This window comes from Galleria mellonella, unplaced genomic scaffold, assembly GCF_026898425.1.
Source record: "Galleria mellonella isolate WM207_F2 unplaced genomic scaffold, CSIRO_AGI_GalMel_v1 utg87, whole genome shotgun sequence".
Lineage (NCBI taxonomy): Eukaryota > Metazoa > Arthropoda > Insecta > Lepidoptera > Pyralidae > Galleria > Galleria mellonella.
In genome coordinates, this window is record NW_026442166.1 from 1663015 (window position 1) to 1690299 (window position 27285).

Consider the following 27285-nt stretch of genomic DNA (forward strand, 5'->3'; position numbering starts at 1 on the left):
GTTAAAAAGGACGCATTTACTAACATCTTTAAAATTTTGTTTTATGTTAAGTTTTTGCTAAATACTTTCTACAAATCAAAACTTTTTAAGACTGTAGCAACTTTATTCAAATCGCTTTTCTTTTGAGTAGAAGGTTACATCACTATCTTTTGCTAAAGCAGTAATAGGGTTTCCGCTTTTAGCAAATCGATTTCTATTCGATTATAATCGTCTAATCTCACATTATAACTTCAACAGATTAATTCAAAAGATCATTCTAAAGAAAACTTATTTATTATTTTAAAAAATAAAATGTACGTGGCCAGACGTATAATTTTCTAAAATAAGGAAGGTTTTTCACTTTTAATTTGTTCATTTAGATGTATGTTTTATAAGCGACGGGAATTAATTGGATCATGAACTTACGTGATTTTTATCATTTACTCTTTGATTCAGGGTTATCAAACAATTATCGCCTCTAAAAAATATCTAGTAAGTATTATAAGATATCAATAATCGATTAGATTTATTTCGATTAAAGTGTACGATACAGTGAATGGAAACTCTAGTAGATAGATAGATAGATATATATATAGATACCTATATACATAGATAGGATTTGAAGAATTTAATGAAGTTTCAAAGTATTTTCAATCACTAAAAAAGTTATTTTATACTTTTTTACATTCGTTTTTCAGTGTTTAGCAAACTTTAGCATTTCAATCAAAGTTATTCCATTACTTTACAAGTGTATGCAAGTATATTATTGTGATGTATCGGACAAAATAACTGTTTATTGTTTTGTGTAGGTGGCTACATGGTGCCAATGTGAAAGTGTATTCGCATAAAATTTAGATAGTACCATTGTTTAAAACTTTCCGGTTTACTTGGGAAAATAGTGTTTAATTGTGACTTACACAAGTTATTGTGACGGCAATGTGTTTTAAAGGGTTTCCGAGTAGTTTTTAGAAATAATTTGGTAAGTAACCAATACATAGTGTAATCTATGGCTATATAAAGTTTTATGTTTACAAGTTTTTAGTTTAATTGTTTAACAATCAAATGCTGCAAAAAGTTAAGTTTACACAATAAACAATATGTCCATTACACAATACTCTGGAGTTTGGGATAATCCGTGCGTATTTATATATCAGATGTAATAGGTAGTTTTATAATCCTTCATAATATTAGTAACTAAACAGTACTTATTCACAAGATATCTATATATAGTGTTAGTAAATAAAGGTAATTTAAAAAGTTGTATTGCCAAAGATATTGCCTTTACAGACTTCTGATAAGTATTAGAGAGAGATTACAAAGTAATGTAAATGGACATATAAAACTATTTCTTTTGTGTTTCTGCTATGAAGCAGCTTTCTTACGTGCTGTGTTTTGATATGGGGGTAAAATTATTGTGTATGGAGGCAAACAGCTTAGTTCTTAACTTTTTGATTATATGGCTTTGTAAAAGTTATAGTGTCCCTTAGTTGACTCATATAATTTTTTTTTGTATTGTAAACTGTTGTTATTTCATATTTTTTTATTACCATGTTAATGTAATAGGCAGTTGAATAAACTAAAAGTAAGTATCTTAACTTAGGTTCTATGTCAGATAAATTCTACAGAGACAGTACGGGCATGACTATATTTGTCAGATAGCTCCGAGATGGATAAAAGTTTGAAAATGGTAACATATGAGGGATACCTCAAGTTTCACTATATTTTATGATGTCTTTAGTGCTGTCTATTGATTTATTTATTTTAGGTACATCAACAGGTTACAAACAAAACTATTTTTAGTAGAATATAACAATAGCATTATAAGTTTACAATTCAGTTATAGTTGTACTCAACTTTAACAGAGATGAAATAGCATACATTGATTTTTAATATTTATATATTTTATGATGATATGCTAGGCTATGATTACCATTTTTTGCTTTCCTTTGCTTACATTAGCTTATTTAAAGTTATATATAAAAAAAAAAAGAAAATATTAAAGTGTAGACTACTATTATAGTGCTTTACTACTGTTTAAAGAGTTTATATCTATAAGGTTAGAAATATTCTTATGTCTGATAAAATTAAGGTAGCAGAAAAATATAGGTTTGAATACCCTCAAATCAAGTTACCGAGAGGTGATTTTTTAAATTCATTAATTAATATGAATTCTACCATTCTACCATTTCTAATTCACTTGTACGTCTCTAATTTCAGTTTGACATTGGCAGTAATGATGAACGCCCCTCCTCAGGATAATGTGGGCCTCATATCATCAGGTAATTATTGTTAAACTATGCAATTTGATAAATTTACTTGTTAGTAATTTTGATTTTATTTATAAAAAAATAATAAGTTCAAACCTAAAAAAAATCTGCATGTTTAATTTAATTTTAAAAATCTTTCATATATAATATTGAGTTTGCGGTCTGGTTTTTAACCACAGTTAAGGAACACCACAGAAATATTGTTATTGTTAAATAATTGTTATAGTGAGTCATTTAAATAATTAATTATATTTATATCTGTGTTAGTTATGTATTTAAAAAATAAATAATTATAATAAGGAAATATTAATCACAGTAACATTAATAATTAGGTATTTACTATTTTATGCCAAGAAATATAATAAACACATTCATGCAAAAGGTCAATTTATAATATATATGTATTTATTTACCTTTTACCTTATTTTTTTTTTAAATGTGTTAATAACGCGAAATGTCAAATTTTATATATTACTAATTCATTTATAAAATGCATTTATTTAAATATTTCATCCACTATTTTAGTAATAAATAAGCAAAAATGCATTTGTCTATTTATTATATTTCTAATTTCAAAATTTTAACACAAACTACAATTGTGATTGCGGTTAGATATTTTCATAATAAAATTATTTTTTTTAGGTTTAAATGATTAAAAGTCATATTATTGATTTTTGATATTATTATCACTAAAACGAATAATGAATGTTGATAAATAATATCAACTGTATGACGCATGCTCGCTGCAGATGAGGGTGCATTGTGAAGAATATATCATATTAACTTATATATAACTATAACTACGGCCACTTTCTATCATCGTACGGCTCGTCATCAACAGAGAGTTCACCCTCATACCTTACAGCCTAAATGGTCGCCTACAACGCGGTTTCAGAGATGTTTTCTCCCACGAACACTCAGGTTATGGAATGAGCTCCCTGCCGAGGTTTTCCCAAGAGACTACAGCATGGGGTTCTTCAAAAGGGGGTAAAGAGGTTTCTTCAGGGACGGCAACGCGCACGTAATACCTCTGGTATTGTAGGCGTTCATAGGCAACGGTAACCGCTTACCATCAGGTGGGTCGTATGCTTGTTTGTCACCTCAGTATAGTATCTAGCTTATATCAGTATCTTGCTAACTTCATACGCGTTTTTAGAGCCTATGTAATATACCAATTCTTGATGGCGTATCAAGATAAAAGATACACCAGATTTTAAATTAGCCTTTCACGAACAAAACTGTGGAAACAGCACCCAATTTGGTACAGTACAGTAGTTTTTGAGTGACAAGCATATTGACAGACAAATATAAATTCTACAATTTTTTGTTTTGGCTTTAAATATCATCTATTAGCTTTTATCCGCGACTTTGTCCGCTTGACCGGGATATGTTTACTGACCAGAATAAAAAGTAGCCTGTATCCCTCCATCCCATATAGTAAGTGTCTACCAAATTTCATAGTAATTGGTTAAGCTGTGAAGGCAAGCTAACAAACAAACTCACTTTCACATCTATATTATTAATAAAGATATACTCTAGTTATAATTTTATCAGTAAGATGACGTCACAGTAGTTTGCCATCGCACGCGATTTTCGTATTACTGCATTGAAATTGCGGTAACTTCATGTTTGGACCGATTAAAATAATTATTTCAGGGTATTAAGTTTGATATTTTTAGTTTTAGCTTTTACAAAATAACTTGACACCATTCTCGCGATACATTGAGGAACGATAATTCTGCATTGGACAATATTGGCTGAAATGATGAATGCTTGTCACTATAGAGAAACCATGAAATGAAATTCCGAAATTTCGGACTCAATTTCGTGTTTTTGTTTATACCAAAATCGAACCAATTAATGGAGTTTAACATTTCGTTTCGTCATACATCCTATCATAAAAATCCAAAGGAACAATATTTTAACATTTTTAATATTTCCAAACGGCATGTATTATGTAATTTTAACATCAAATTTCTGTTTCGTTTGGCTCCGAAATTTCGGAAAACATTTCATAGTAGGCCCTCTGGTATAGAAATTATCTCCATGGGTACTTTTGGCCTACTCGTATTTTTACCGTGAAGCAGTTATGTTTGTATAGCTGTGTATCTGTTTGAAGAATAGGATATACCAGTGCAATTATAAGATACTATGCCAAAATACCATAGTCTCCAGGAATGTTGATGGCAACGCATGTACCATGAGCATAACAGTGATCTGCGATGTCCATGGTGTCGTTTCTGTCTATTCATCATATTCATATTAGCTGTTAACTGCCCACTGCTGAGCATAGGTTTCCCCCAGAAGAGGAATTTTGCCAGTAGTTGCCTTGCTTGGCAGGCGGATTGGCAACCGCAGTTAGGTTTTTAGTAATCTCTTAAGAGGGACGCTGCTCCCATCCCTCTACTATTAAGTTCCCTTAGTCGTCTCTTACGACACCCACGGGGAAGAAAGGGGTGGTGATTTTAGCAGTGTAGATCGCGGCTTAGCATTCTAAGCTGGGATCTACATGGATCTACACGGCTATAAGCTAACAGATATAAGCTACGGTTACTATTTTTAAATTGTTTGCTGTTTTAAGTATCATAAAAAAACTGCGACTATCACAGATTACAAAAGGACTGACGTGGGTTTTGCCAGTACTTGCCACATTTGGCAGGCGGGCTGGCAACCGTCGTTAGTTGCTTAGTAAGTTCCCTTAGTCGCCTCTTACGACATCCACGGTAAGGGAAGTAGTGGATGATTCTTTGTCGCGACTACACGGCAATATACTTATAATAAATCTGTAGAGAGGTCAATTCTGTACATGAAATATATTTCCAAAATAACTATCAGGCGGTGATTAGTGATCGATGCCAAAAATGCAATCAGTAAAATTTTTGTCTGTCTGTCTGCATGTTCGTTATAGAAACAAAAACTACTTGACGAATTTTAACGAAACTTGATACAATTATTCTTCATACTCCTAGGCAGGTTATATTATACTTTTCATCACGCTACAATCAATAGGAGTAGAGAAATGAAGGGAAATGTATCTGTTACATCAAAATCTCTGAACCGTGAGGAAGGACATAGGCTACTTATTTTACGAAAAACGACAGAAACGCGGACGAAGTCGCGGGCAACAGCTAGTTTAGAATAAAATCCCTAAAATAAAAAAAAAAAATATATATATATATATATATATATATATATATATATATATATATATATATATATATAAAACAAACATTTCAGATTATAGTGGTGAGCGTAATGAACTTATTGAGCAATATTTTAGTAGCTAAGTACATAATTACCATTATCACCTAAGTATTGTTAGTGCGACATAGTTCCCAAGGTAATTAAAAACGTGTCGCGTATTGTCACCCTTATGTGCAAGCAATAGAGTGCTCATTCGCGTGACAAGTATTATTGAGTATTTTTCTCATTGTTCGGTACCTCAGTAGACTGTTAGATAAATGTGGTGGTATTCGGAGAATGCTATTTCTAGTTTTATGTTACAATAGAAAATTATATTCTTTTAACATTGTATGTTTAATGTACTATTGTATTTAAACCTTTGAAATAATATGGGCATGAACTTTACAAAATGTCCGACTGTTAGGCCGGAACCACTTTTCATCAGGTGGGCCGTCAGCTTGTTTGCCATTCTAAGTTGTATAAAAAAAAACACACACTATCAGTCTAAGTTCAATCCCTGTATGATAAGTAGAAACAGTTCGGGATTGACCGTGACTGGAACGCAACAAGACTTTTTTAATGGGTTAACATGGAATGCCAACTCCGTCTTCGCTATTGGTATACGCTGACGGAGCACCAGTGAGAAATGATAAGGATGAGAATGAAAGCAGGTCTATTGGTTGGGGATTGTTATTAATGCAAATTATCAGCCCCATTGCTAGCCATGGAAACCATCGTGCTAAATTCCAGGTGTATTTATCACGATGAGCTAACTGACCTAGGGGGGCCCTGGAAACCATCCTGTTGAATTTCAGATGTATTCGTCACGATTGGCTAAACCTGCCTTTTCATTCTCACCTTTCATCCCTCACTGGTGTCCTGCCAACATATACCATTAACGCAGGCGGAGTAACCAACCATTATCATCCATAAAAAACACAATTTGGTTTCCATGGGAACCGCGTGAAGGTCGCACAGTGGGAACTCGCCTAAGAAAGCCATCTCATAAATACTTTTTCTAAAACTCCGTGGATATGCATGTATAATACCTCAAATTGTAGCTAAAGAGTTACTCTATCATTATAAATATGATTCAAATCTGTCACTATTCATACTTCATAGAACAGAGCATCTAAAGTCAAGGAATGAAAAAAATACAAAAATAATTATGAAACTTAAATTTCGTTTGGTATAATTTTATAGTATCAAATCAATAGAAATCGTATAGTGTGATACCATTTTAGAATGCTTAGAATGTGTACTATAGTATAAAATAAAAATATATTTAGTTTAGTACAATATTACTTAACCAAAGATCCATATATCGTTATATGTATCATTTTCTTTTTTCAAACTTTCAGTTGGAGATTTGACATTTGCCGAAGCTTGCCGAAGTTCTGATTTTGGTTTAATTTATTAGGAAATATAATGTAATTTGATGGCAAAACATTTTTTTTTTGCAGTTTTACTGCGTAACATATTTAAATCTAGTATAATATCATGGTGAGAATGTTTTTTTCTAAGTACGTATATTAAGATTTTTTTCTTTATTTGAAATTCTCTGTCTGGACACTCAAAAAAATATTTTTGTCTCAATTATTACTTTATATTTTATCTTTTGCGTTACTTTTATCAAGTATTTCACACAGTATTTAGTTCCCATTTCCATACAGACCTATTCTTTACCGCATAACCGCATAATGATGAATTTTTTAAATCAAGTCATTTTGCACACGTCTATGATCATTATTAAGTATAAAATAGTGCATTTACATATGAAATATTACAGTTCTTTATAAGCATTTGTCATTTCTAAACAATTGTTAATTACTTATCTCTCCGCAATGAGTGAAGTCTCGTGTACCGGACGCGACTTTTGTTTGTATTGAACGCGAAGTTGTTGTATTGTTGAAAGTGATACAAATTATATTGATTCTATCTCAAACTATATACGAAATAATATTACCGAATCTTCAGATGCGAATATAGCAAAAATTATCGCAAGTATTTAGAAGTCCTTCATAACTCAGTTTCGTCAACGCTATACGAAATGTAGTCGAAAGAAAGAACAGTTTTTAAATCAAAATAGCAATTGGTTTAATGTCATTTTCACTGTAAATCTAGAAAAAACTACATGCGAACCTAAACCTTCTACTTCGACAGAGAAAAGAGGAAGACCTAAAACATACGATGACAGTTCAGGGAGTACAAAGAAACGGAAAAACAAGGGACTGCTTGATACCTGTGGACTTGATTTCATACTGAACTCATATGTACAGGGTTTAAGGTCACATGGTGAAGTAGATGAAGCATTCATCGTTGATATTTTACGAGCATGGCTATCAGAAAAAAAAAAAGAATGAAATACGCAGTAATCTTTTTAATGAACCGACACATATAACAGCATATTCAAAAGATGAAGCTCTTAGCATTTTTGTAGAATTGGATCTGAACAAGGCACGGTATGAAAATATGATGAGTTGTTTGATAGCAAAGAATTGCTTATTGTTTCCATCATACAAGTTGATTCGTGAAGTTACAGAATCTTGCTATCCGCCAAAATCACAAGGTGTTGATTCATTGTGAAAGTGTGATACGTTACTTTTCTGTCTTGCCTCTTGGGCAACTTTCAGAAGATGCTCAAGAGTCACGGAACAAAGACTATAAACAGTTCAAGCTTCATCATGCAAGACAATATTAGAGGGTAGTCACTAACGATGATGATAAAGATGTTCTACACGCATTTTTATATACCTCTGACACATACATAATAAGTTTAAGAAAACCTTCCAATAAAAAATATTTAGAACTTTTTGATGAAGTAAAGGAGCTCTTGAGTGACTTCTAAGTTATCTTTATAAGAGTATTTGTTTTTTACGCAGATACTTTTACTTATTCCTGTACAAATTTCTTAGGACATAAATGTAAGTCTACAAATTCTATATTTCTTGTATTCCTATATTATTTATAACTATTAGAAATAAATTTTTACTCACAAAGCATACATTATTTAAAAGCATATATATTTAAGATTATCAGGAAAAAAATCATGTACATATCTTTATTAATACGGAAGTTATAGATTTATGAGATGAAAATGAGTCAAAGTTCCCACTGTGGGTCGCCCTGATAGGGTATATTGTTAGTAATGGGGCTGTAAAATCCCATTACTAATAATGTCTTTCCCCTCACGGAACAGGACTATACCTATATAATACAATTTTACCTTTGGCTGTTAAATTGGCTACACAGGTTACACTCTGGGTTTGTTGTACGCGTCCGTGTAGACTAACTTCAGGCTGTAGCTGAAAATCAGTGCTTTGCTTTTAAGCAAAACTATCACTGAGCTGTATCCTATTTGGGTCACTGCGACACACATGGTGAAAACATATTTCCATACTTTATCTATTATTTTATATTTAAAAAGGTGTAAGTAATCTGATTGTATAAACTCATTTATTAATTTACGTGTGTCATAAATGGCTCAAATAAAGTGTTTATCTATCTATCTACCTATCTATTTACCTTATTAATAACACATTGTTTCTTAAGTAGTTAATAATATTTTAGCAGACCGAGAACGAACCGAAACTGGCATTATATAACTTATATCGTCGTAGTCATACAATACTGACTCTGAAACTGATCTGATATTACATATAAAGATCCGTCAGTATTCTACGACTATGACGATATCTACATGACCCTGCCTTAATGGGGTGGGTGAAGTTGAGGTCATTTTCAACTGATGACTCTTATAATTTGAGTCATTCATGGAAATCGTGTATTTTGAGAGATCAGTTTAAAAAGAAAAGAATTCTTATATCGGAACTGAGATAATGGGCAAAAGTTATTAGTCATAACTATTTAGTTACTAAATAAAGTAAGAAGATTAACAGTGCTTCCTTCAATTAGGATTTTCACAAATAAAAGTGACTTCAAATGTGGAAAAACCAGTTATTTTGGTTTAAAACTAAAATACTGGACCAATTTTGATAACGAATATTTAAGGGACCAATCTGTAAGTATATCCTTTCAGATAAAAAACAAATTTTCTAAATCGGTTTACAACTGACGTAGTTATGAGGTAACACGTATAAGTAAGTACAAACGAATTGAAAACCTAAAAAATAAACTATGTCGCTGGCCACAAACCTCTTTTGTAAACATCTTTTGTAAGTATTTGACAATTTACAATCACTTCATCGTACATATTTTATAGGTACTATGGTGTCTGTGGTCATATAATTAACTAATTAATCTAAATACACTTTTAAATCATCTAGCCGTTTAAGCTATGTATTGCATTAAAGACGCATGAGACATACATGTATATCTACATACTGTATAATATGTGCCTCAAAAATTACCTTCTTTCTTTGGCAGCCGGAAGAAATTGCAATATTGCACCTCGAGTTCTTGCCAGATTTTCATTACTTCGAGTAGGTTTGACTTTTGATTGATTGAAAAAATATAATCTTTCTGGTGAAGACTTATGTAAAAAGTAATTAAAGTAATAAAAAATAATATAGTCAAATTAGGAACCCTTTCTCTATTCATACTAATTAAAAAAAAACAAACGTGGTGGTCTCTTTCTAATTTTATTTTGATTGAATATTTTTTAATTATATTAATTTGAGAAAAAAAAAAGATATAGATAAATTATTTAAAGTGACACTGTACTGTTACGATGTACTTCGACATACATCGATTGCTAATATTATATGATAAACCTTTTAGCGTCGTTAGTTTGTTGCGCCGCCATACATCGAATGAAAGAAACTATCGCCAATGTATGTGGCAGGCTTCCCGCGATCGATTGCACGCCTGCGCCCGGCTCCTAGCCCGTACAAAGGCAAGGCTGCTCCCTTACGGGTTGGCCCTGTCAAAATAATACGCGAATATCAGAAATTTTGCACGCAATCACAGCAAAATTATCGTTAACATAATAAAAAGCATTTTAAAATGCGCATCTATTGGAATTAGGCGGACAGCCAGTATTCTAAACTTAAACTATTTATCTTTCATAATTTAAATTCTTTAAAAAAATATTCAAATTTCGAATACAATGGGATTCATATTCTGAAAGGAAAAAAATGTGCTCGTGTTCCATTGTGGCCAGGATTATGTTAATTTATTGATATTGCGAAAATGTAGCGGCTTCGTTCCATCTAGGTATGTATGTTACTTGTAGAGTCCCCTTACTTGTTGCGTCCCTTTTAAATGTATAAATTACGTAATATGGCATACAAAATGGTTTAATGATTTTTTTGTAGTCTACGTAATCTGTTATAGATATAAAATACCACTTGAAGGTAATGACGAAATGTCTTAGAGTTATAAACTACAACCATAAAATTTTGCTCAGATATTCGTCATTTGTAGGTCTACTATGAAATCTAATTCTGAAGTTTCGGATCCGAATTGCATGCTATTTATGAAATATGTCCATATCGAAGTTGGTCCCGTAGATGGAAAATGATGCTTTATTATTTATATAAGAGTTTATACTCTTTCATGAAGTTTTCGAGCCATCAAAATAGTACCACTTTCATTCATCAAATTTGATTCATTCGGCTTTGAAATTTTGGGAAATTTTCATGGTAAATTTCATAAGAATTGCCATAAGGGCGAAACCTACGTTACTTCCGATTAATTAATATTAATCTCTAGAATTTGATTGTAATTTCTGTTTTACCACACTGTAAATTGTACGTGTATTTTATTGCTTATTTAATACTTTTTAATGAAAAATGAGATCACGTTGGGCGCCAAAAAATTAGCACTAAATATATTTTTGCATTTTACTGATTTTTTACGCAAAACACATGCTCTATTCTTTAATGTATATATGTATATGTGTAATAATACGTACGAAATACTATTATCTATACGAATCTATAATAATTTTATAAAGAGGTAAGATTTGATTGTTTTTTTTTTGTAACGGATAAAGTCAAAAATTACTTAACCAATTTTAAAAATTCTTTTACCTACAGAAAGCACACTTTCAGCAAGTAACGTAGGCTATATATTATTTTCGAAAATTCTATTTACCCGTGCGAAACCGGGCCGGATTTCCCATATAGAGACACCGCCTAGTAAAATTGCAAAATTTTGTTATATCAGTAAGATAATACGCGTAGTTAACTATTTGGTCGGGAGGAGGGGGATTGTTAATAATGGTATTGCCCATTGCTAGCAATATACCCTGGCAGGTTGACCTCCATGAGGTTTCCCTTGGAAACCATCGTGCTGAATTCGAAGTGTATTCATCACGATGCGCTAACTAACCTGCCTTTTCATTCTCACCTATCATTTTTCACTGGTGCCCCGCCAGCGTATACCGTTAGCACAGGCGGGGTTACCATTACATTATCATGCATTAAAAAAAATCTATTTGGTTGACCTCATTGCTAATAACAAAGTCTGCGCCTACAAAATAAAAGCATATTACAATAACGTTATACACAGTAATTAATAATGGATCTTCGTGTAGCGTGATTTTTTATAACGAAGATAGAATGTCATATATTATTTTATGTCATAAACATGTTTAAATCCGCCGACAAAGTAGCCACCGAACGGCGTTTTCGCGTGTCACAACATTAGAGCCCAATGGAATATCACTTAAATGTTTATATTTAGACCATAAAAGCTAAGCCTGTGTTGACCTTTAATATCGGATGTAATTCTTCACAAGGTTTCATAAGTTTTATGCTATTTTTTTACAACCTGGCCCCAGGAGCCTGTGGTATAAAACAACTACTATTATACGCTCATATTAATAAGAAATAGGCTATGCTGTGTTCAGTTTGATGTGAGCAATGAGGCCTCCATTTTAAATTTAAATAACAATTTTATTTGTGCATTTTTATTGCATTTTTTTATGCAACTTAGAAACAAGCAAACAAGCTGACAGCCCACCTGATGGAAAGTGGTAACCGTCGCCTATAGTAGACATGAGCAGTACCATGGACGTAACAGAGCATACTGTTTCGCCCATGACACCCCCATGCGTTGCCATTTCTAAGGACTCAGATGTTATTCTTCTGTGTCGTGTATAGAACAAAGAATGGGATGTAAGTTTCTTCTGTCTTATAAATTAACTTGGTGATCCTCAGTCAGTTGATGAATCTCAAAGTCCTACCAGAAGGGTTTCCGCTGGAAATCAGCGCTGTAGCTCATCGGCTGCAGCAAATATAATACTGAGTGGAGACCATTTCGGCACACGTTACCTAATATATTCACCCCTATACATGTTATTTTACTCTGTATGAAACCTTGTTCATAAAAATGTCAAGCCTCTCATAAACCTATTTTAGCTGTTGAACTGTTTTGTCTCTTTCTTTGGAGCTAAATTCATAATTTGAAAGAAAGTGACAAAACAGTGTAATAGTTAAAATAGGTTTGTCGAAAGTTTTAATTTTTATGCATAAGCGAGTAAATGTAAAATTTTGTAAAGACGTTAGGATGTTTGCATGTTTGTTACTCAATCACGCTTCGGTTGCTGATCGAATTACAATGATATTTTCACTGTTTGTTTACCCAGGTAGATTATATCTTAAAACATAAGATACTGTATGATGATATGTACTGATTCACGTGGGCCTTTTTTTTTAATGGGTAATAATGGAATGGTAACCCTATCATAAATATATCGGTATACATCGGCGGGGCCCCAGTGAAGGATGATAGGTGAGGATGAAGTAGGTCAGTTAGCCCATCGTGGCAAATTCAACAAGAATTGTTTGCGATGGTTTCCAGGGGGAACCACGTGGAGGTCGACCTAATAGGGCATATTGCTAGCAATGGGACTGTCAAACTCCATTGCTAACAATCACTTTCCCCCCCCCCCACGTGTGCCATTGAAAGCCGCAGAAAACAACTAGTATTGCATAATTCTAGCCCGTTGTCCATTTTTTTTTGTTTTACGAATTCGTATGTGGCTTAGGTTGATGAAATATTGATCTTATGACGATGGAAGTTGTAGCTTTTTTTGCAGTGTAATATATATATTTGTTTAAATCTTTAATTTTACCAATACAGTGCAATTTTACTAGACTGCCAGTACCAGGGAGATATTTAAGAAAAATCATATGAGGGATCTTAATAAGAACAATAGGAGACAAAACAATATTTTTTTAGTAATTTTACCTGTCTGTAAATTTGTTCCGGCATCACACAAACCTACTGTACCAAATTGAATGCAGTTGTGTTCTTGAAAGTCTAATTTGATATGCGAGGTACCTATATTTTATCTTGATGCACCGTCTTTGATGTTTTTTGTTTTACTATTTATGAAATCCGCATATACGAAGTAACAGGCAAAAAGCTAATTCGGTTATAATATTACTGAAACACATAGTTACTTTGTTCAGATTCGGTTGAATAAAATACCTAAAAATTTTTTTATGGTAGAGGGCGGCAAATGAGCTTGTGGTTCACCTAATGGCTGGTGATCATCGTAGCCCGTGAACACGGTTTTCATAATGTTTTTATAGCGGAAACTTCGTTTCATTTATTTAACGTTGACAATCAAGTTTGGGAGTTGAGGACAATGTTAAATACAGATTTTGAAGATATTTATTTATTTATTCTTTGTTGACCACAAAAAAAGGTTTCGATACAAAAGACGGACATAATTCTATATATATATATATATAGCATTCTCTACCACTCAACCTTTTGAAAAACAGAAATGAATTATGCGGTAAAAATATTGGAAATTTATATTGGTAAATATTGACAGATGTGATTTAATTATTTAATTCTTTATATTTGTTAATAGTTAACTAGTTGATTTATCTGAAATTCAACACTATGTAATTTTAAATGGAATGACATGAAAGTTATTATGTTGTGAAATATTTTTATTATTTATTTATTAATATGTAAGTCCAACTTTATATTTCTAACACACAAACAAGTATTTAAAAAAGAAACCTTTTGTAATGACAACTCCTTTTAAGCCACATCTCAATGTAGGAGGTTCTAAATTTGTTTGTATTTTTTTGTAGTTTTTTTTTCTATGAATGATAATGGAATGGTAACCCCACCCGCGCTATCAGTATACACTGGCGGGACACTAGTGAAGGATGATAGGTGAGGATGAAGTAGCTCAGTTAGCCCATCGTGACGTGTGTTCACCACGTTGTTAACGCCCAAGTGTTGTTCACGATGGTTTCCAGGGGGAACTACGTGGAGGTCGACCTAATAAGATAAATAAGCTGTCGAACTCCATTGCTTATAATCCCTTTCCCCCCATTTATTTGGGGAGGTAAACATACCCCCCCTTATGGGGAGGGGGGTATGTTTACCAGTGGACAGTTACCGGTTGATACAACAATAGTCAATTTACAATCAATAGATTAGATTTACTATATTAACTTTTAAACGTCCTCGTTGTCTGCGTGTTTTATGTTTTATAAGAGTCTCTAATTGACGTGATCGTTCAGGTAAACTATGATAATTTACTACAATTATCTGGACTTTTTTTTATACAACTTAGAATGGCAAACAAACTGACGGCCCACCTGATGGAAAGTGGTAACTGTCGCCTATAGACATGAGCAGTACCATGGACATAACAGAGTATACTGTTTCGCCCATGATACCCTCCATGCGTTGCCATTCCTTAGGACTCAGGTGTTATTCCTCTGTACCCAGTAAATTCACGCCATATCCCACCCTTCAAACTGAAACACAGTCATGCAAACATAACTGCTTCACGGTTGAAACACGAATAGGGCGGAGGTACCCAAGCAATCGACTTTTGTATAAAGTCTCCCGTTTCGATCAGGTTATGCCAACCGAGGTAACAAGTAGACTACTCGTGATAACCTCGTTAATTCCCGTCTCTTATAAAACAATAGATTTATTTCCGTGAGCAATATCATGGTAAACGCACTGATGGTCCGCTTGACGGACAGTGGTAACTGTCGTCTTTTGGGGAGAAAGAGATTGTTAGTAATGGGTTCTAACAGCCCCGTTATTATAAATATTAGGTTGACCTCCAAGCGGTTCTTTCTGAAAATCATCGTGGTTAATTTTTGTCGAATTCTTCACGATGGGCCGACTGATCTGCCTTCATCCTTATCATTTGTCACTGGTGTCCCGTCAGCGTATATTGAAAGCGCAGGCGGGGTTGCCATTCCATTTTTATCCATTAAAAAAATCGTTCTTTTTTACAATTTTTACTATCAATAGATTTACTCTCGTGAGCAAAATCATAATAAAGATGCTAACGGCTCACCTGATGGAAAATCGTAGCCATCACCTTTTCATAATTTTTATAATCAATGGATTTATTGCCGTGAGCAAAATCATGGTAAACAAGCTGACGGCCTACTTGAAAATAAGTGTTAATTTTCGTCTGTGGGCATGAGAACTGCCATAGATATACGCTAAATCGTACCCTCATGGGTTATTATTCCTTGGGACCGTGGCGTTATGACTGTGTGACTTGTACTTCCATGTTACCATCTACGAGTAATTTCTAAATGTGAAATTGTGTTTATTTTCCGGAATTGCACACAAAAAAAAAGTACGGACCGATTGGTCACGCCGAATTGGAGACGCCCCACGGACGTTTTCGTTCACTTCACGCGGTTTTTAACCGACTTTAAAAAGGAGATACTGAGAATCAGTATCGCTAAAAACTAATAATTTCTACCTACAAACCTATTTTAACTGTTACACTGTCTTGTCCTTTTCTTTCAAATTGGGAGTATAGTGTAAAAGAAAGAAATAAAACAGTTCAATAGCTATAATTAAAGATGTGTCCCACAAAAAAAAACGAAATCAATTGTGACAGAACCAATTATTTTGCTTTAAAAATTAAAATACTTAACCGATTTTGATAGAATTTCTGTCTGTAGGTTTATCGTTTCAGATAAAAAAAGAGATTAGAACTGACGGAGCTATGAGGTAACAAACATAAAAAAATATAACCAAATTAAGATTCCCTTTCTTATTGAAGCCGGTTGAAAATAGGTTTATGAGACGTTTGGCGCTGGTATGAATAAGGGAGTTTGTTGTCAGTTATATAGATATTAGGTTATAGCAAAAATTTACACAGGCGGACTTTATCCCTTAAAGGGAATTCTTTCAGTCAATCTCGAGAACCCGAAAAGAGAAAGTGTATAAACACTTTCTCTTTTCGGGTTCTCGAGATTTAGATTTAGGGTTTGTATAAAAGTATAACATATATGGTGCAAAAAAATACGATAAATAATAAATTATTAGTAGTTATATAGTAGCGAACATGCGTATTTCGTTTCGTAAACGGCGACCTCAATCCGAACACATATTTGAATATAGAACTCGGAATTGCATGGCGCGGAATCTTGGAATGTCTGAACCGGAAAATAGATTTCGCCTCGCAGTAAGCAGTTTTATGCTTCAATCGCACCCATATTTAATATGGGACCAACACGGAAGTAAATCCCATCGATTGTAAAGAATTCTGAACATCGGTTCAGGATCGGAGATGAAATTGCGTAACATAGCAGTCACAATAACTGCTTTTACCTTATTGAAGTAGATAGTTTTTTGGAACCCGTATATAGTTGTTGTAGATATGGTAGTCGTTTAAAAATATTCACAGAAGTAAATAATCATAATAAAATTTACAAAATCATACTAATCGGCTGATCCTCAAGCCTAGATCCTGGACCCTGTGTTAGGTGGCCACCAGGCTTTATTATTCATGTAGAGGACATCTTTATAACCTTATAATGTATTAATAAACAATTGTTTTTAACCAGCCATAAAAACAATATATCTAATCCTGTAATAACGAAGCCTATTGTATCCATCAGAGAGGTGAGGGGGGGGGGGGGGGGTTGCAATAAACCGGTCCGATTATACCGCCGGGTGGCTGGGCACGTTCCCAGTCCATAATCCGCATTATTGCGATGTTGGTAATTAGATTCCATGAATATTGTCTTAATGCTAACTTCAGATGTTGAGACCTGAACGATTTTCGACTATAATGCTCATTTATATTTCGATTATAATTATCATTAAGTAAAAAATGATAATTCCTCTTATAAAGATTTCTCTTATAAAAAGGGTTTTTTTAATTAAAATATTTAAACATATATATTTCATATAGAAGTTACAAACACGCGTGAACATCCTTCTTTCGTCGTATTAGCAAAGGTCACAGAAAGTACCAGACAGACAGCATGTTAGCGGTGTTATTTATTAGCCACGTAGCGTATAACTTAAACTGTATTGTTAACATTATCCCGTCCCATCAGTTTATGTACCTACTTTTAGAAGATAAAGTCCCACACCTCGCGACTATTTCAATCCCGTATCTGAGCATCTCGTTATCTGATATCTAGTGTATTTTCCCACAAGACGACTGCGACGCCTTTACAATATATTGCGATGGTCACACGCGCCCTCATGTGCCTAATAGTAAATATTATTTAGTTGTTCAGGGTTGCCACATACGTTTTATGGTTTACCCAAATGCCAAATACTTTTACTCGATATGTCGATTTTCACTTTTTTGCCAAGAATCACGAACGACGGAGAAAAGAAACATGGAAGCATCATATGTTTTCTACTTTTACCTTCTTTGTCTTATTCTATCTTCTCTCTCTCTCTCTCTCTGTTTTATTCGCTTCTTCATTCATATATTTTATATACCGCTTTACGGTTTACAATCACCAAAATTGTTAAAAAATTACCTTCTCCAAGTCCATTAAAACTGCTCCAAGTTGTTAATTTCTACAAAATTTCGCGAATAAAATATTTTGTACCCAAAATTACGGAAACATACCCAATTTGGCAACGCTATTGTTCACTAGGATTCATTTAAAACTGAGCTGTACAAAGCACGATCTGTTTGTGGGCCTGCGGCGTGGTCTTAATGTACCATAAATACGAAAATTTGCCTTTTATAAAGTAACTTGCTTTTTGCTCGCTACTTAGTGAATTTTGGAAGTTGTATAACCAATTAAATAGATCACTTGTAGATAGCGTATTAAAATAAAATCTACAGCAGAGACTAGAATACAAGTTAGACTAGAATATTTGAAAAATCCGGTGAAAACCGCATCCCATTTGGTGCAGTAGTTTTTGCGTGATACCGGAACAAATGTACAGTCAGACAGACAGATTTTTTAAAAATGACTGTTTTAGCGTCTATTGCTTTTATTAAAATCCGTCATATATTTTTTTAAATATCGCTCATGTACAAACATAGTCTAGTTACATTTTTATTATATTAGTAGTATAAGATTTTGGAAAAATATTAACACCCTTATTTATAAAAACTAATACTTGGTATATACCTTTTTTAGCTATTGAACTGTTTTGTCACTTTCTTTCAAATTGTGAATGTAGCATAAAAGAAAGAGAAAGAATCCAAAAGCTAAAATAGGTTTATGAGATGTTTGACTTTTTTATGACAAATATTGTTAGTATTGATTTTTTTTTAATTAAAGTACTCATTTGTGCAGTCCTCCTATCAATTTTAATAAAGTTAGTTGAAAAGGGTGGTTAACAAACATGGGGCCGCCGACAAGCTCGTTTAAGGAAGTTCGACACGAGCTTCCTGTATTCCAAACATTTATTCATAATAAGGGTGTGGCCAATGGGTAGAATATTTTTTCCATATGAAAATGTTGAATTGGACTCTTTGCATTAAAAAAGTGTCAGAAAGAAAGCGGTTTTCAATTCGATAGTATTTTTGTGTCACAAGTGTTGCGTAATATCTTTGTAATTTTTATATTTACATTTAGGTACTTGCAATTTAATTAATTTTTTTTAAGTTCACTGTGTTTATTCCCGTGTTGATTTCATGCTATTTTAGCACTATTGTCTAGCGGAACAAAATCTAAAATTATCTTTTCATAATTTTCAATCAGAGGTATTTATTAATTTGAGTTCTTTTTATCCTTGACGTGTTTAGGCCATTGACTATGCAAGGGGACCAATTTCCCATATTAAAGTTTTGACGAATAAGTAGTGACATAAGAGATTTCTGCAAATCTTATTTTGAAACGATTGAACACGTTAATTCTTTTCATACATACATACATACATATCTGTCACGCCTGTCTCCCATTAGGGTAGGCAGAAACAATGGAACGCCAAATAATTCTTTTCAACCGACTTCAAAAAATTAGGTTCTCAAGTAATATTTTTTGTTTGTTATCGCGTAACTCCGTCATTTATGAAACGATTTTGATTTTTTTAAGTGAAAGGATACTTCTACATTGGTCCTTTAGAAATATTATCAAAATGTAATTTAGTTTTTAAATAAAAAAAAAATCCGTTTTTTGTCACGATTCTTGTGGATAAAAATTTTCTAACCAAGTTGAGAAATCCGTATTTAATATGTGAATGGAATCAGGTCTGTCTCTTATGTAATGAATTGATCAATTTATTAAGTCTTCCCGGTTTCCATTACTATTAATTCCGGGATCTACATTGACTGGTCCATGTGAGGCTGAGGATGTAAAGAAAGCCTTGACCTGTGGAAGTAGGTCGGCCTGTCACTGAGATAAATTATTTTTTTCCAGCCGGCAGCAAAAATGCTTTTGCGGCTCTTTGTGTTTGTAACCATGGATATTAAACCCCGAAGCTTTAGTATCACGTACCAATGCTTTTACTGTTGACTAGCGACCCGCCCCGGTTTCGTACGGGTGCATATCGCATCACATTAGAAACCTCTAAAATTATTAGTTTTCCTTTCCTATATTATGCATGTATTATACATATAAACCTTCGTATTGAATCACTTGTATCTATAAAAAAAACACATTAAAATGCGTTGCGTAGTTTTAAACATGTAAGCATACATAGAGGCGGATAGACGGGAAGCGACTTTGTTTTATTCTATATAGTGAAGTAATGAAAAGGGATAATAATCTCAGATCCGACCATAGTGTTGGTACAAATGAACAGCTTTCAGTAGCTATTTATTTCTCGGGGCAAAAATCTTAAGTTTTTTGTACAAAATCTGTACAAAGTCTCCGAGTCTAAATTTTTTTTAATCAACAGGGATTAGTTCCGTGTTTTTGTTTTTATTTGGAATTTAATGGAATGGTTACCCCGTTTCTGCTATCGGTATGCGCTGGCAGGACAACAGTTAGCCCATCGTGATTAATTCCACAAAAAAATATCAAAATGGTTTCTAAGGGGAACCGCATGGAGGTCAACTTGATAGAACATATTACTAGTAATGGAGCTGTTCGACTCCCATTTGTAACAATCTTTTCCCCCTTAATACCTTATTGGATCCGCATTAATTTTTTGACAATGGAATTTTTTTTTATACCACTGAAGTGGCAAACAGGCATACGGCCCACCTGATGGTAAGTGGTTATCGTAGCTTATGAACACATGCAATACCAGAGGTATTACGCATAGACGTAAATACACAATCGGGACTTAATGCAAACAAAAATGGCAGGTAAATAGTACCTACATACGTGCTTTTTAAAATTACCTATTTGCGTTTTTTTTAGTATAAAACAAAAAGCACTTGTTGATATGTCTAGTACGGTTTCACGTTCTAAATTCAAACATTTGCATGTTTAATTTTTTTTTTGTAGAGCAAAATCTGCTTGTTTTACTTTAGATAAACTTGTAGACATTATACAAGTATGTAAAAGTATCAAGGTAGTTCTTGCGGTATATTTCTCGTCATTTTATATACACATATTTTTATAAATGGAACGTTATGTATAGCTGTGTCGTTGCCTCAGTCCCTACGGATATCCGGCGCGGCTCGTATGCATGGGCGTTTTGTTTAGATGTCTGAATATGGGTCAAATACACTTTAATTTTTTAAGCGATTATAAAAATGAGGTTTTTGACTCGTCTATACATAATGAGGCTGATTCTGATGCGCCATTTTTCTTAATTTATTGATAATTTTGCGAAATTACTCTTTTACTGGGCATTACAAACTAAAATTATAATATTTTTTTACTAAAATCTATTAAAAAAATAGTTTATATCGGTCCTTAGCTTACAATAAACATTTTATGATATTAAATTGATATTTTATTTATTAGTAAGGATTTACCAATATTATAAATGTAAATATTACTATATTTATACATTATTTTATAAATGTAAAAGTGAGTTTGTTTGTTAGTTTGTTACCTTATAGCGCCTTAATTATTCAACCAATTACTATGAAATTTGTTATACACTTACTATATGGGACGAAGGATACAAGCTATGATTATCGGGATAAACTGACTGGGGACAATAAACATTTCCCGGTCATGCGGATGAAGTTAGGGTAAAAGCTAGTGTTGTTATAAATCAATATTATTATTGTTGTTAAAACGCACGTAAAGACAGACTGTGGGGCAAAGATACTCATGCAGATGAATTTATATGCCCGTACTGATGGTTCCCAAATTAAAAAAAAAACGCAGCCAAAATTAGTTATTGCGATGCAAAATATACTCGTGGACTTTGCGTTCTAAATTTAAATATTTTCATTAATTATATTTATTTCTCGTTTATGTAAAGAATTTTTAGTTGCAAATAATGTACATATGTTCTAATTTAGTACAAATTATTATCTAACGTAGAATGTCTTCTAGTGGTTTTTGAGTTATAATTGATTTACGTAACATCTTGACGTTATCGGTGTGTTGACGATTGAAATCCCTTTTTAAAAAAAATACCTTTTTTTAACCGACTTCGTAAAGAAGGAAGTTCTCAATCCAGTTGTATTTTTTATGTTTGTTATCTTATAATTTTGTCAGTAAACAGATTTGGAAAATATTCATTTTTTATCTAAAAGGACATACTTATAAATACTACCATAGAAACTTTATCAAAATCGTTTCAGTAGTTTAGTTTTGAAATCAAAGTAACTGGTTTTGCCACCATGGAAGACTGTTTTTTTTTTAGGGTACACAATTTTAATTATTGCGAATAAAACCCCTAATAGAAATCGTATGTATTCAAATTGTAAAGCGCGGTAAATGTGACCGTTGAAGTTTCATTTGAAGTTCATCCCCGGTGTCCTATCGCTACGTGTCCGTTAGACTCATCTTGCCGGTTCGGATGTCCGGTTGCGCGCCAATATCCGGCCGCGCTGCCGACGTGATGCCCGGCTGATAGCTGGCTCGATACAGATCGAGATTTATTAGCTGTTTTCAACTTTCTACCTGTCTTTAAACATTTGAAGAATTTTACATATTATAAATGATGGAATTAACATAAAAAATACATTCTACTTGAGAACCTCTTTTTTTACATCGGGTAAAAACTTCTTTTTAAACCATTTTCAGAACAGATACCTATATTACGTTATGTATTTTACGAAAAGTCTATATTATTTTCGGTTCCAAAACTATACGCGTTTACCGTTGTTAAAAAAAATATATTTGTTGTTCCAGACGAAGGCGGCGGCAGCTCGGACTTGCGCTCCGACAGCAGCGAGGACGAGGTGACAGAGCACGTGACCCGGTCCACGCCACCAGCCAACATGGCCGCCGCCAGGGCACAGGTAACACTACCACTGATGGGTTTCTATCTTCACACTATATCTCTTACGGAGAAGGCAGAGAGAACCAAAGGCGAAAGAATTCTATCCTTACATACATTTCTGGCTTTCTGGACTTTCATGATTAGTGTCATCTCTGCACTCCGATTCCGGAGACTCTTGACTCCTCCCTAAGAAAGATTTTAATTTTATTTTTGAAGTGACAAGCAAATATTAGAAAGTGTTAAGCGTCGTCTATAAAACATTATCAACACTATGTGTTGCCATTCCTGGTAGCTAAGGTGTTGTCTCCATATCTTGTAATGTGACTGCCATATTCCATTTTCCAAACCAAAGCACAGTCATTACTTGTAAGTACTGATGCTTAGTGCTAAAAAAAAACGAATAGAGCAAAGGTAAAGGTATCAGCGTTGACGACTTTTATAAAAAACTTCTTTCTTCAACTTTAATATTTCAAGGATTTGTTTTTAAGAGAGTAGATATAATGACTCGGAAACGTCTACTTCTATTCCTATTTTATCTATTTCTTCTCATAGAATGCCTAGAGGTCCTTTAGAGGATAAATTTTCTATATCCTTTCTCTGTCCATATCAGAATTGTATAAGAAAATCGCGCATGAATTTTCATTATTGTAATCTAGGTTTGGCATTTACTTTTCCAGTATCTGCTACCTTAAAAAAATATTCTTTTGTCTTCATATACACACTTTATTACATATATGTTTATTGGACAGGTGCCAACAATAAGCGTGACTCCCCACAGTCCGGGCGTGCTTGATGACAGCATACAACAGCTCAGACGGCTGCATGTAGCCGTGCAGCGGATGCGGGCAGCGCCGCTACCCTTATTGGTAATATTTCCATAACTTTTCCATATATAATTATTAGTGTTTATTCGCCACTTTGCCGTGTCCGAGAAAAAAAGTAACATATGTCCTTTTCTATCACAAATACTAAGTGTATACCAAATTTCAAGATTATTAGTTAAACCGTTACATATATAAAATTAAATCCAATTCGCATAACAAATGCATTATATAGGTGCCAAGAGGACAATGAACAAACTTACTTTTTCATTTATTATTGTAATATCAGTAAGGATTTTATGTGTAGTAATGAGGTAAGAACACCACTCTTCATCCCTAGGATGTTAAAAAAGGTGACAAAAGCACAAGCAGTACAAGGGAATTAAAATTCTAATACCTAGGAGACTTGCCAGCTTAGTAACTATGGCCTAGAATCTTTCTTTCATGAACTTTCTTCATGAAGGGTCTAGTCTATTATTAATAGGCTCGCTAAGCTAAATTGTGGGATATACGTCTCGTGTTGTTACTTTTTTTTATAATTTCAACCAATCAAAATGTCACCTATAATCATAAACAGCACTATAAATTCCATATACTATGAACTCTCATCTGTTGCAATTCTTGTGGACTAAGTTGTTGTACATTCTTAACCATACAAGCGAAATTCTTGGTAGTAGAAACACCAGTGAGTCAGCGGTAATAACCCTGAGAATATTATGCAAATTCTTCTTCCTGCCCTTGCATAAAATGTTTTCTTTTACCATTCATTTCTATTTACAGTAATGTCATTGGTTTATTTATTATTATTATAAAAGGTATATCAACAGTGTAAATACAGACATAAATTTTAATTGATATACAGGGCTTGCATCTTGCATTTACACCAATTACAGAAGCACACAACATTTTCTTAAGACATCGATTTCACATTAATAAAATTGGCACTATGGTAATAAAACAATAAAATATGACATACAAGTGATAACATATGATTTTACTTTTTGGCCATACCATCTTTCAAATAGTCCATCTATCTCTTTTTGGCTCTCTTCCTCTGCACATATAATTATCCACATTCATACATAATATCTTTCCTACTACATTCTTTTCTTCCCTATATATCACATTACAAGTCCATACTATGACAAACGGATTTTTATGTTGTCCATTGTTGGTGCTACTTTCAAATATGTACTCATTCTTGATTTTATCCATTCTTGTCACACCGCATATCCATCTCAACATTCACATCTAAGTTGTATGAAATCGTCTTTCATCCATCTTACGGTCCAGCAATCAGGTCCATACAAGACAGCGTCTTATCTACAAGACATCATTCTACGCAAGTTATCCTTTACAAGTATATATGTGTATATATATATGTGTATATGTATATATATATATATGCGTATGTTTGCTGTCGTCGTTCGTAATGTCACGTATGGGCACCACAGAATATCAGCGCTGTAGCAATTAAATTGCTGCAGCACATGCTGAGTGGTGACCATGTTGGCAATAATAAATGTAAAGTTTTTTTTTTTTAATTCATAATGTATGTAACTTTTTGTTGTTGTCAATAAATGTTTTCTTTCTTTCTTTCTTCTTCTTTCTTCTTTCTTACAATTTAATAGTCACCAAAGTTTTCTTTCCTACAAATGATAATAATATTACAGGCAACAGGATCGAGTCGACTCAGTACGTCGTGCCCCTCACTGTGCAAGGACGGAGCCCCCGAGCCTGATTGCTCGTCACCAATAAATCTAGACTTCTATCCCCAGAGCCGGAAGGGTAGCGGTGAGTCATATAATTTATTGCTATCATAAATACGACTTTATGACTTCTATTTAAAAACTAAAAGTACCCCTAATCAAGTTAATAAATGCCATATAGTCACCTTTTTTGGCTTCAATCGAGTGGTATATTTTAAAAAGTTTGCTCCAGTTTAGATATGAAATACGTCAATCAAGACAAAGTATTTTTCTATTCCTGTTATTACTCACTGGACTCACATGGATTTCGAAAACGAGGATGCAAGAAAGAGCGATGTATTCGGTTGAAACTGTCGATGTAATTGGATGAAATTACGGTCTCATAGTATTTGATGAGCATCTCAATTCAATTCACATGCTCATTACCATGCAGTTTTTTTAATACGATTTTTATAAAAAGCAAGTTTCACCCGTAATTATCCTGTTCATTCAATATCCAAGGACCAATATTCGGTTGCGAAGAACCAATTACGTCGTTTCCTGTAAGATATTGGGATCCTTTCAGTGTGGGCTTTTGAGGGAAGGGAACTCGGATGATCGCCTGGAGCTTTTGGCTTGCTAAGGCTGGCACTACGTACATATTATATGGATTAGATTAAGGAGCGGATTCACTATGTGTTATATAATGCTATTTTAGATATTTAGATAGACATTTTTCATTGTTGTTGAGTGTTCATTTTATTTGTTATTTAGAAATTACAGGAAATGTTCTACCGAGAGGAAAAAGATTTTTTTTTTAAAGAATGAGTAGAGAAACGATAAGAATTATAGAGGTACTCATACTAGCTTTTAATTAACACAACACGTACAAGCTATCAAAGCTTGTACGTGTTGTGTTAATTAAAAGATATCTTTTGCTAAACATTGTCACAGGTGAATCTCGGCAATGGTGCTTATGGGAGAGACGGGACGAAGGACGCAGAAGCTCCTGGGCCGCGCTGGAGCCCGGCGGCCGTACTGTCGACACGCATCGGCAGCGCAGGTACATTTTCTCATATTTGTTTATTTATTTATACTTTTGCACACATTAAAATATGTCTACAGAGCGGACTTAATGCCTGATGGTATTCTCTACCAGTCAACTGTTATACTAAACAGAGAGAGAGTAAATGGTGGTGCATAGATTAAGAAAAAATTGTAAATTAAATAAATATTTTGAGAAATAGCAACAATTGTTGTTATATGTTTAGGATCAGTTAATGTAATCTGTAAATTTGACTTTATTGCGCGCTAAGCCTTTCATTAGGGCCATTGTATGTATGACTATTTTTGTACTATTTATAATTGTTTGCGTACTTTTTTTTATGAAATGTGCTTAGATTGACAAACAAATTGTTAGCCATATATAATGAGGGTGGTAATGAGGAATACAAAATGTTTGCAATACTAAAAGCTTTACTACTGCACTACCTGTCTCTTGTTATATGAAAGTGGTTGATTTACAATGATATTTTACCGCTTTATTTCATGTAGATACATGAAATAAAGCGGTAAAATATCAAGATCATAATCAAGATATAGCATTTATATGCAAATTATTTGATAGCAGAAATAAGTGCAACAGCTTTTATAAATGACTTGTTGGTAAATATTGGTTGGTAATTGTTAGTAATTTGATAAATATTTTAACCACAGGGGACTCTCTGATAAAGTGGGTTACGTTTCATAAGAAACTCCAAACAATGCAAAATTTAGTTATTATTTTTTGTTATTTATTCTACGAGGAGGAGTATTTTTTTAATTGATATAACTGGCATAGTAATCTTGCCAGTATTGTTTGCGTAG

At 33.4% G+C, this 27285-nt stretch overlaps 1 protein-coding gene across 3 annotated transcripts in view; it reads left to right on the plus strand.

The window, feature by feature from the left end:
• The first annotated feature begins 598 nt into the window (after window positions 1-598).
• LOC113509346 (A-kinase anchor protein 13) overlaps window positions 599-27285 on the plus strand; it is a 64820-nt gene continuing 38133 nt past the window's right edge. For 2 of the 3 annotated variants that reach the window (XM_052902021.1, XM_052902023.1), the window contains exons 1-6: window positions 599-958; window positions 2197-2258; window positions 22820-22929; window positions 23660-23776; window positions 25405-25525; window positions 26374-26482. In XM_052902021.1, coding sequence (XP_052757981.1) covers window positions 2213-2258; window positions 22820-22929; window positions 23660-23776; window positions 25405-25525; window positions 26374-26482 — 503 coding nt within the window. In that variant the 5' untranslated portion in view covers window positions 599-958; window positions 2197-2212. Of the gene's footprint in view, window positions 959-2196; window positions 2259-10287; window positions 10605-22819; window positions 22930-23659; window positions 23777-25404; window positions 25526-26373; window positions 26483-27285 lie in introns of those variants that run through there. The other variant, XM_052902022.1, reaches the window with a different exon arrangement.